Source organism: Lithobates pipiens, unplaced genomic scaffold, assembly GCF_037356315.1.
Source record: "Lithobates pipiens isolate NorthernLeopardFrog02 unplaced genomic scaffold, aLitPip1_a1.2 Scaffold_19, whole genome shotgun sequence".
In the NCBI taxonomy this organism is placed as follows: domain Eukaryota; kingdom Metazoa; phylum Chordata; class Amphibia; order Anura; family Ranidae; genus Lithobates; species Lithobates pipiens.
In genome coordinates, this window is record NW_027507764.1 from 208,007,206 (window position 1) to 208,019,553 (window position 12,348).

Sequence of the window (12,348 nt, forward strand, 5' to 3'; positions counted from 1 at the left end):
ACCCATCCGTTTTTCAATATCTCTCCCTGTCTGTCTTTCTTTATTTCTTCCCAACCTTCTACACTTAATCCATTTTCTCCATCCATCCCCAATTTCTTGAGAATCCTATTTGTGCCTTGTGCCTTATCCTTCCCATACAACATTGTAATTATGTCTTTAACACTATAACATTTCTGAGATTCCCCCTGGGGTTTACCCTGTGTCTGGCCCATTTTGACAGTCTTGCCTAGGTGGCGTTTGGATCACTTATTAAGTGTCTCGTTGCCTTCTCCTCCTAGGGTGCCAAAATATTAAAACTTTGTCCGGGGTATTTACTTTGAAACCGAACTACTTTATACCCCAACCAGACAATGAATGCGACTACTAATACAGCAGACACGACAATCACAATCATCACTTATAGGTGGCCAAACACATATGACTAGATCTCCGGGACTTTGTGGAGACCTTATTCCCTTCCCATTACCATGGAATCTCTCAGCATTCGTTTCTTATTCCTGCTTTATCAAGGCAGTCAGGACTTATACTTTCAACCCGTTTTTAGGCTCATGAATCAAAAAGCGTATATCAAACTTAAGTGTCGGACCCCCAAAGTACTCTTACGAGTTAAGGGCGCATTCCGTTACCCATTGGGATGATATATGTTTCAATTCACACCATACAAACAGGGCTTATCTCATTCACAACAGACAGATGACAAGTAGACAGACAAGAAACAACGGTAACATAAGTCAAAATATTAAGTTCAAGACCCGCTTACTACAGAGGTTGGTTTTTACCTGAAGAACAATTCAGACAGATCAGGTGGGCACAAATCTAAGAAGCACAGAGTTTATAAGAAAATAAAGCTTTTCTTACCTGCGCAGGTTTTTGTCTGTGGTTCTTCTTCTACATATTTTTGGTACAAAAATCCCAGAAGAATATATTGATTGGTTTGCACAAAAGTTACAGCTTCTGCAAAATAGGGAAGATTTATGGCATTATTTTTTTACCAGTAATGGCGGTGATCTGCGATTTTTAGTGGGACTGCGACATTGTGACGGACAGATCGGACACCTAACTGCCATTTTTTACACTATTTTGGGAACCAGTGACATTATTACAGTAATCAGTGCTAAAAATATGCAGTTATTGTACTAATGACACTGGCAGGGAAGGGGTTAAAATCAGGGGCGGTCAAGGGGTTAAATGTGTTCCCTACAGGTGTTTTCTAAATGTATGGGGGATGGGCTGCCTGGGGAAATACAGAGATCCGTCTTCCTGTATAGCAGAAAGACAGGATCTCTGTGATCTCCCCTGTCAGAACGTAGATCTACCTTGTTTACACAGCAAGGTCCATAAAGACATGGATCAGTGAGTTTGGAAAGGAGGAACTTGACTGGCCTGCACAGCGTTCTGACCTCAGCCCGATAGAGCACCTTTGGGATGAAATGACGCAGAGACTGTGAACCAGGCCTTCTCGTCCAACTTCAGTGCCTGACCTCACAAATGTGCTTCTGGAAGAATGGTCAAACATTCCTATAGACACACTCCTAAACCTTGTGGACAGCCCTCCCAGAGTTTAAATTGTTATAGCTGCAAAGGGTGGGCTAACTCAATATTGAATCCTACGGACTAAGACTGGGATACCATTAAAATTCATGTGTGTGTAATGGCAGGCGTCACAATACTTTTGGTAATATAGTGTATTTGTAGGGCTTGCCCCAAAAGTTCTGTAAGATCTGACAATCCTAGATCGGTGCGTTGGTGACCTGACTTGGCAGTCTGACTTTGGGAATGTCCCCCTCCCCCCTTACTCTGGTACCTGCTAACCAGTTATGTACAATACATGAATACATGAATATCTTGTTGTAAAGCTGCAGGATGTCCGAGTATGTCAATGTATAACATGTTTTCTCTTAGCACACCTGCGATTATGCAGTTTGGCTACAGGCACTTATATACAAAATGCATAAATAGGCATCTGTAGACTATTGTTCACCTTTGGGTATACCAGAGCAATGTGTAGGTAAGTAGAATAATTATGTGCAATAGTGATGAGTAGGGACTGGAGCTTACACTTTAAATACGGTAAGCACATACATGCGGTCAGACCAACAAAGATCAGTTGCCATATTATGTCAGTCATTATTTTTTCCCTACAGGCACCCATTATTTTCGAGGGATGAACAATAATCAGCAGCCTTGGAATAACATCAATGGTCGTAAGAAGTATGGTTTAAAGCCAGTCAACCCAACAGAAGAAGGTCTTGCAAGCATACACAGTGTCTTATTTCGAAAGGATCCCTTCCTGTGGAGGGCTGCTTTACTATATTACACCGTGTACCAAGCCAGCCACATGTCCTTCAGTGAGTTGTTCCAGGATGTGGGTCAGTTTGTGAAAGATCCAAACACACGCTGGGACTACTGTGTACGAGCAAAGAGGGGCTGTACTGACACGTCACAACCAGGTAAATGACAAAATGATATTACATTAGTTGGGGAAACTGGCACCTGATAATAATCTACATAAAGTACAGGAGATGTCCTGCACTGCTAGGACTTACCTTCCATGCCCTCCCCTGCCACCCTATTTGCCTGCTGGAACCCTAAAATATTGGTACTTCTTGGTATAGGCAAACTTGTGACTCACCTCTCTCTCACAATGCATTGCTCAGTGCCTTAGCAGCCACTTGTGTAAGCTCAGGGGGTTCCAGCGAGTGAATGAGGCAGAGCCACAGCAAGTAAAAAGGTATGTACTAGTGGCAGACAGGGGTCTGCTCTGTTACTTTTGCCTGAATGGGCAAAGGACTGGTTGCCACTGCAGCAGAGCTTAATTGGTGACCAGTGCTGGCCTTCCACTCCCAGTTAGTATTGCTGTGCAGGGAATGTACAGGAGGCTGTTAATATAATTACACTAGTTGCAGGGCTGTTCACAGTATAGAGGCTAAAAATGTCTGGCAGTTTTTTAAAATGTGATCTGAGTGCAATGATATGGTGTTCTAGAAGGCTTTCTGAAGCTGGAAAATGACACAGAGTCCCCCGTTCTGACAGCGGCTGTCAGAATACCTGAATAGTGGCTGCAACTGATTGGAAGCAGCCACTGTTCGTCTGGCAATTTTTCACCTGGTTCCTTTGATTTTTCAAAGGATGTTGGTTCAAACGGTAAGGGCCACCTACTAAGTGGATTTTGGGCAGTTCATCAGGAACTGACCAAAATTTGCCTAGTGTATGGCCAGGTTAACCCGCATGCAGGAATTCATTACTTGATGGAAAAAAGTACATGTAGTACTTTTTCCCATCTTCCTAGGTGGCCTGTAACACTAGGTGCAATCTCAGACAAGGTATCCCTCTTGGTGCCCGGCAACCTGACACTGCAGCTAGCAAGGAGATAGCTGCTTTGCTAGCAAGTGCCTGTCTCCAGCTCCCAGCGCATGCTGAGGCAAAGACCACCAGGAGACATGCCGAGGGATATGAGATGTACCTGCTAACTAAAATTTGAATGAATTCTTTGGAGATCAGCTGTCTGATTTGCCAAGAATAAACACTTCTTTCACTACTTGCACACCAGGCAACAAGCATTTGGCCCATGCCATGCCGATACCAGCCTAAATTTGCTTTAGTATATAGCAGGGATGTTTTTAGAAGCAGGCTCTCACGCATTGTGTGCAAGTATACCAATAGTTTTGGAAAGACACACAAAAGCGCCTAATATACCCTTTTATTAATCTTTGTGTAACCAGAGCTTGGCTAAGAATGGAGAGTGAGAGAACCACTGGCTGCAGCTGCTCTCTATAGCTTCTGCCCTGCAGTGCTGAACTGGTTAACAGCAATATCACAAAGAGGAGGGAACTGCTGAGCAGGAGGAGTTCAATAGACTGAGTCAGGCAGCACTGAACTTCGGGAACTGTAGTCTAGAGCAATGTTTCTCAACTCCAGTCCTCAAGGCGTCCCAACAGATCATGTTTTCATTCTTTCCATTTTTTTGCACAGGTGATTTGATCAGTTTCACTGCCTTAGTAATTACCAGAGCTGTTTTATCTGAGGGAAATCCTGAAAACATGACCCGTTGGGGCGTCTTGAGGACTGAAGTTGAGAAACACTGGTCTAGAGGAGTGAGCCTCTGCTATAATCAAGAGATTTTGGACTGCATTTCCCAAAGGGAGATTGCCAGGAGGAAGAAAAAGAGCTGCATTTTCTCAGGCTGTAGAGGACACAGCTTTCTCTTACAATGAGGGAGCCTAGAAAGTGCACATTGCTGTCCAGTGTGCACCACCACTGCAGCATATCAGCAGTCTGAGAGGGATCCAGAGTTCTGAGCTCAGATGTGCCAGAGCCGTCTGGGTGAAGAGAGTGGACTAATCGCTGACTGGGACTGATGAGCTGCTGCTGAGGGGATTTACTATCTGCTGCTAGAGAGACTGATCCCTTTAGGAAATGACCATACAGCCATCTAGTATTCTTATTACTGCCTACAAGCTCCACTGGGACTATTCACAAGGGCACTAATGATACAACTGGGCCCTAACGCTACCCAGCTGAAGAGTTAGGACTAAAGACTGTCCCCTTACAGTTGCTACACAGAGGCCTTCACCTATTTCTTATGCTAAGAGGTACCACCAGTGGCGGCCGCTCCATTAGGGATGGAGGGGTGCCGCCCCCCTAATTCATGCGCATGCCCCCAATCTACATGCAGTGCACCAGATGCATGGATTTCAATTTTTTTTTAAGCACATGATTAGAACCTGTGGCTCTAATTGGCTTAAAATAAGGATGGGCTTGGGGCACAGAGCATTGCGCCCTGAGCCCACCCAGTTTTGTAACAAAAGCGAATTAATATTCGCTATTGTCTTCCTCGTTCACCTCCCGGCCAATCAGGAAGCGGGTCTTAGGACATCCAGCCAATCAGGACCCACTTCCTGTTCGGCCGGTAGGAGAAGCAACGCCTGTAATGGGAGGGGCTGCCTGAGAGGGAAGAGATGTAGCCGACAAGCAGGAGTTGGTGTGGAGAGCAGGGAGCCAGTGCGGAGAGGAGGGAGCAGTGGGAGTTCCTACCGAGGCCGGCCTGTGGGCGGGGTGGCGTTATGTGCGAGTGAAAGGGGCAGGTTTGTTTGCTGCCCCCCAAAATATTGAACACCATCTGCCACTGGGTACCACACAGGGGACATTGCACCATATCCTAGCTATTCTCCTAGGGTGCACTCTAGACTAGTTATAGTATTATTATTCACATTGCAGTTAATGCTTATATGCACTGTTTATTGCCGACTTTGCCGATTTCAATCTAGTGATACTGAACTCTATTCTAAATTACTTTGGCATAGTGATTATATTGTCTAGCGGACTGTGTCTGAACCTACCTGCCGTGTGTTCATTTATGGTCAAACCACCATTTATTCTAACCAGTACCAATACATTGAGTTAATTTACCAGTAAATGGTCTTGTGTCTATTTCCTGGTTGAAATTCACTGCCGAGTTAAAGGTATCTACATTTGTGTTTGTATAACTTTTATTTCAACCGTGTGTGTTTGAGGGGCTGAGGTTGTTCTTGGAGTCAGGGCGCAGAACAGAGAACCCAAATCACCAAGTGGCTCATGCAGAGGTAGTCCTACCTTAATTTAAATTTATTTCAATAAATTATCCAACAACATCCATGTTCTTTGGGTCCCATACTGAGTCTCCTCTTCATTTTCTCTGACCAGGATTCTGAACTGGAGAACACGTATACTCCCGTCCACACTACTAAGGCTTGGGAAGTGACAGGAATCCTGTCCTGAGAATAGTTTTAAGGACCCAAGAAGCTCTGGAAAGGTTACTTCTGGAGCTCCTTATTTACTTCACTGGTGCTAAATCCCTATGAGATATTAGCTGTTAGAACTGCTGCTGTCAAACATACCTGACAAACATACCTATGTTAACAGCCTATACTCTTTATGGACTAACAAGGTCTCTAGGGATACATCACTATACCCATGCCATGCCTGCTCTCCGTTTGGCCCTTGGTAGGGTCCCATCTGACTCCGTCCCCTCAACTCCCTGGTGAGGCACCTGCTGCCGCCATCTTGGAGCCGCACACTTGCAGTCATGGTCAAGCTCAGTGGTGAGTATGGGAACCCCTAACCCCTCCTATCTTGTGTCTTTATAATCAATACTGTGCCATATTGCCAAAAATATATACTTTTTCATCCTAGGTACATTGTTACACACATCCACCCCTGAAGAGCGAAACTAGTTGGGTAGTATGATGCCCTTGTACTATGACTACTGTTATATTTATGTACCAATATTCTTGATTTAAAATCTTTAAAATCTTTTTAAATTGGCAACTGTTGATGATAAGCTTGTAAACAATTTTACTTGAATAAACCATATACTGTATTTACTACTTTTATGTTTTCTGGCGGAAACGGTACCCACTTCATTTAAACTCCTGGGACGAATCCTTCATTTTTCTATATTTAATGTAGCTATGGCACTATCTTTTCACTTAATAGGTTTTAGATCTAAACATTTTTTTTTTTTCATATTTCTAGGCTGTTTTAGTAAAGATCAAGTTTATCTTGATGGGATTCTTCGAATACTAAGGCACAGGGAAACCATAGATTTCCACCTGTTGACAGCCATGGGAAAGGTATACTTCATGCTTCATGTATTATCAGATCTTACAATAATAAAAATTTTAATTCATCCATTACGGTTTAGGCCCCTTTCACACTGACGATCCGTTCAGATCCGCCTGTCAGTTTTTCAGGCGGACCTGAACGGATGCTCCATAGAGCTCTATGGAGCGTCGGATGCCGACCCGCTCCGATCCGAAAAAGTGTGACGGAGGAAAAAGCTATTTTTCCTTCCTTCATCGGATCGGGTGACGACGGACACTGCGGTCTGTCGTCACCCGATCTCCCATAGGGGAGAGCGGCGCTGTGACAGGCCCGTCCCTGCGCAGTGTGCAGAGACAGACCTGTCATTTTCCTGCTCAGTGGAGATCGCTCCGGCGATCCCCGCTGAGCAAGCGGATATCCACAGGGCGGATCACCACTGATCCGCCCCGTGTGAAAGAACCCTAATGTTTGCTTTAAACATTTATTTAGAATTAAAAAATAGAATTGAAAGTGCAGCTTTCTGTTCCAACACAGTTTTGTGTGTATACCGCTCCTACAGCGCTGCAAAGATGCGGCTTGCAGGACTTTTTTTACCATCCTGCAAGCACACCGCTCCAGTGTGAAAGCACTTGTGCTTTCACACTGGAGACACAGGAGAGGCTCTTTACAGGTGCTATGCAGGCACTATTTTTAATGCTGAAGCGCCTGTAAAGCACCTCATTGTGAAAGTAGGCTCAATGACTTCCCCAGGGGCTCAAGCAAATGGCTCCTACAGGGATCAAACCTGCAACCTTGGTGTTATTAAAACCACATTCTAACCAACAGAGCTGACCGGCCAACACAAAGCAGGTACAGCCTCTTTTTCTATGAATATGCGATTTTCATCTTGATGTATCCATCTGTGATTCGAATACATATATGAGGACGACTGTCTTAAGTGGATTATGCAAAAGGGCTTTTGAACCTTCTATTATTAATCTTGGGGTTTGAATTGTGATGGTGGGCAGCTCTCCTATGGGATTAGTCACTCTGTGTTTTCAGTTTCTACTTTATAAGCACAACAGTAGGAGGAAGATTTTCATTTCCCTCTTGGGTGTTTAATCATGCCCTTACTGATGCTATGGGGGGGATTTACTAAAACTGGTGCACACTAAATCTGGTGCAGCTGTGCATAGTAACCAATCAGCTTCCAACTTCAGCTTGTTTAATTAAGCTTTTACAATAAGGCTGGGCTCGCACTGGTACGACATGACAGTTGTACGACTGTAGATCCGACTTTGCCCTGCTACTTCACTTCCAACTTCTGTCCGACTTCAATGAACAGGATGCAGTCCTTTATTAAAGCAGCTCCAGCATCTCTTCTCCCTCCGATTTGCTCTCCCTCCATTGATGTCTTCATCCTCCAGTTCTTCTCACTGTGCTGGTGTCTTCTTCCTCTGGTTATTCTCTCTGCGCGTATGTCTTCTTCCTCTGCCAGGTCTTCCTCCATTTCTCTGGTTCTTCTTCTCTTCACAGTCTTCTTCCTCTGCTGGTTCTTCTCCCGATCTTCTCCTGACGCTATTTGTGTGAGCTCCGCTCTCTGCTGGTTCTTTTAAACACATGGGGTGTGGTCACATGGTGATGTCATCTGCAGACCCCACCCCCTTGTGACATCACCGCCCCCATTATGCCCCCGGGAGGTGATGTCACAAGGTGGGGAGAAGAACTAGAGGTAGGACCAGTAGAGGTAGAAGACATCAGTGCAGCAAGAAGAACTGGAGAATGAAGACATCACCAAAGGGAGAGGAAATCGGAGGGAGAAGAGATGTTGGAGCTGCTTTAATAAAGGACTTTATCAAAAACCTGAGTGCTGGTTTTATTTCTTTGACATTTTTTGGGGGTAAATGTGTAGGGGTACAATGTACCCCATACTTATTCATATAGGGTGTGGGGCAGGGATCTGGGGGTCCCCTTTGATCCGACTTAAATTATATTATTTTTGCTGAAGTAGGACCAAAGTCGGAACCAAAGTAGTGCAGGAACCTTTTTCAAAGTCAGACTTGTGTCGGACCAGTTAAGACGGCCCTCATAGGGAACCATTGATTTATACACGCCATGCGACATATGTTCCCAAAGATTGAACGTATGTCGTACCAGTGTGTACCTCGCCTCAACCTAGAAGCTGGTTACTATGCACAGCTGCACCAGCTTCTGAATGCACCAGTTTTAGTAAATCTTCCTCTTTTTGTCTATTTTATTTATGATGTTTATATTTACAATGGAGAAATTAATGTAGCCACTACAGATCCTCTGTTGAAAATGAAAAGCCTGCTGTGTGGGGGGTTAGATATGCTTTAAACCCTTTCCTTTTTATAGGGGAGGCTGATTGATACCCACATCCTTTTTGGAGAGAATAATAACAACGGATAGCTAAAAATACATAAAAACAATATTGAATATCAGTGACTTTTCATGAAATAGGTGCAAAAAAAAATCTGAAAAATGCTTTGGTTACATTTATTTATGTTACAGGAAAATGGTACCATAAGCGATGATGGGACTTTAAATATGCCAAATGAGAAGTTCTTCCCTCTGTAGTAGTTGACGATCAACCAATCCTTTGGGACTTTAGTAAGAACCTTATATATAAGTTACCTATGATACATGTACGGTCCTGAAGAAGCGTGGAATCCCGTGAAACGCGTAGACCGTTTACAAGTACATGTATACAGTACATTGATATGGTTCTAAATATAACCAGAAAGTTCTTCTATATAAAAATGTTTTTAATCATTATTTTTTCTGTAACTTTTTCCTTTTTCTATACTTGTACAACAATATATATACATTTATATATTATATTATTATTATATTATAAAAACATTTATATATACTTTTACTTTGTTCTCATTTGCCATATTTAAAGTCCCATCATCTTATATTGTACCATTTTCCAATATATTTATGGGATGATGCCAATGCGAACTTGCCATTGGTTCCCATGACATGTCACCGGTTTTAATATTAATGTATTTTACACTTGGGTGAAAAGGCCATCATTTGATTATATAAATCAACGAGCTGACATTTCCAGGTGATACCCTTACTTACTAGTTTAGCCAGCCTTTACTGTTTATAAATCACACACTATAAATATTGTATTACATTCAGAAATCTTTGTTCACTTAGGTATGCTGCCATTATGATTGTAGTGTCAATATTTAGGAAACTGTGCTCCTAATCCAAGGGTCTCCAAACTGCCAAAGCAATGGCCCAGTTTACTGTCCTTCAGGTTTTGGGTGGGCCAGACTGTTGCTAGTAGGAGTAGAAAATGCCCTGTCACTGGTATCAGTGGGAAGAATAATGCCCCATCACTGGTGTCAGTGGGAGGAATAGTGCTCCATCATTGGTGTCAGTGGGAGGAATAGTGCCCCATTGTTGGTGTCAGTGGGAGGAACAGTGCCCCATTGCTGGTATCAGTGGCAGGAATAGTCCCTCATTGTTGGTGTCTGTGGGATGAATAGGTCCCCGTTGATGGTATCAGTGGAAAAAATAGTGCCCCATCATCTGTGTAAGTGGGAAGAATAGTGTCCCATTATTGGTGTCAGTGGAAGGAATAGTGCCCCATTATTGGTGTCAGTGGAAGGAATAGTGCCCCATCATCGGTGTCAGTGGAAGGAATAGTGCCCCATCATCGGTGTCAGTGGAAGGAATAGTGCCCCATCATCGGTGTCAGTGGGAAGAATTTTGCCCTATCATTGGTTCAGTGGAAGGAATAGTGCTCTATCATTGGTTCAGTGGAAGGAATAGTGCTCTATCATTGGTTCAGTGGAAGGAATAGTGCTCTATCATTGGTTCAGTGGAAGGAATAGTGCCCTGTCACTGGTATCAGTAAGAGGAATAGTTCCCCATCGATGGTATCAGTGGGAGGAATAGTCACCCATCAATGGTATTAGTGGGAGGAACAGTGCCTATCAATGGTATTAGTGGGAGGTATAGTGCTCCATCATTGGTGGAAGGAAGAGTGCCTCCAGGATCAGATAAAGGCAAGCAAAAGTCCGTATCTGGCCCCAAGCCACAGTTTGGAGACCACTGTCCTATACCAAAGTGACATATAATTAGGCCATGGAGTTTCCTGTAAGTGCAATCACTGTTAGGCCCCATTCACACCTGAGCGTTTTGTAGCTTGAAGCCTGAAGCTACAAAAGCTGGAGGGGAAAAAATCTATTATTCTCAATGGAGATGGTTCACATCTCCACTCCAAGTTGCCTGAAGCCGAACAGCTGAAGCTCAAACAAGTTCTGGACCCATTTTTGTCGCTCAAATTGGGCATATTTGGGCGTTTTTCTTCTTTTTACATTGGTGACCTTTTGCCCTGCACAAAATTGCGGTAAAAACGCAGTAAAATAGTGGTAAAAATCGCAGTAAAATCGCACAATTTTCTGCCTGAAAGCGCTATGCTCAGGTGTGAATGGGGCCTTACTATAATATATGAATAAGTAGGTTCAAGCGCAGAACTGACTAATATACAATAATGCACAACACAAATAAAATGAATGTGCCATTGTATATCATGCCAGTGAAAAGGAATACGACTAAACAAATTCTGGGAAATTTGGAAAGAGTGTTGTAGATGGAGTGTCCATGGTATAGACATTTTAGCTTCAGTGTCGACCCTCCATGTAACAGATTCCAGCCCAGGAAAGTTACATGAATGTGTCGCCCACACCAACATGTCGCACAGAGGAGTGAGGAAATTCTCAAAAGTCTCTATGACACGCTATGAATTTTTCTGAATTTACTTAGCCGCATTCCTTCACTCCAGTTTTAGTTTCTGCATTTTACACAGATCAGGACCAAGAATTAGTGCCTAATATACAGTATTCAGAATGCTTGGCATAACAACAAAGTAAAAGGTAAGGCACATTTTATAGGGATAGGGATCATTGCGGATGCCTAGTATTTGACTTTAATTTGGTTGAAAAATATGGTGTTCATTGTTTACGATTCCTAAGTCTGACTGATTCCTACCAAAGGTTTCATATGAAGATATAGACCGCTTAAAAGACCTTGCTGTTCTGCACAGCGCCAGGATTCCTCAGTTCCTCCAGGACAGAAGTCGTTATATGGAGTATTTGGAGAAGATTATGGAGGTGAATGAATTGACAGATGAAGAGCTGAAAATGTTTATTGCTTGAAAAACTCCATGTTCATTACTCTTACAGCTAGACTCTGCTGTAGATCTGGACAGCTGAAAACTACACCGTGCAATACTTTTATAGACTATTGTTCAAACGCACACAAGAAGTTCTGAGCTTGTCATGTTTTACTTTCCTTTTTTTTCTATTCTTTATATAGATGTCACTATTGTTTATTAAAATAAGATTTATCACTTTTAAAAATGTTAATATTACACTCCCCAGTGTTATTAAAAATAAATAAATATGCACTTTAGAGATTGGACATTTCTAGTCTGTAATAATTTATATCACGTATTTTACAATATAGAAAAAATTATCATTTTAATGCACTGGACAAAAGTTTAAAATTACCCGGCTGCTCACTCTCCAAAAGCAAACATTTACAGCAGTGTAGGTAATATTAAAGAGCACAGACAGGGCCGGTGTCTTGTCTAATAACGTCCTCCATCGGATAGTGTCCGCTGTGTACTGCGCATGAGCAGTACACAGCAACACAGATTCCGAAAATTGTCGAAGATGAACGGCGCCTGCGCCGTGAGTCCACGTTCTATCCCCACTATCCAAGTGGACATAGAGTAGGAATAAA

General features: G+C 43.0%; 1 protein-coding gene across 3 annotated transcripts in view; it reads left to right on the top strand.

The window, feature by feature from the left end:
- MATCAP2 (microtubule associated tyrosine carboxypeptidase 2) overlaps window positions 1–12,024 on the top strand; it is an 88,028-nt gene extending 76,004 nt beyond the window's left edge. For 2 of the 3 annotated variants that reach the window (XM_077491664.1, XM_077491663.1), the window contains exons 5-7: window positions 2,145–2,450; window positions 6,514–6,611; window positions 11,598–12,024. In XM_077491664.1, coding sequence (XP_077347790.1) covers window positions 2,145–2,450; window positions 6,514–6,611; window positions 11,598–11,759 — 566 coding nt within the window. In that variant the 3' untranslated portion in view covers window positions 11,760–12,024. The remainder of the gene's footprint in view (window positions 1–2,144; window positions 2,451–6,513; window positions 6,612–11,597) is intronic. The other variant, XM_077491665.1, reaches the window with a different exon arrangement.
- The last annotated feature ends 324 nt before the right edge of the window (window positions 12,025–12,348 follow it).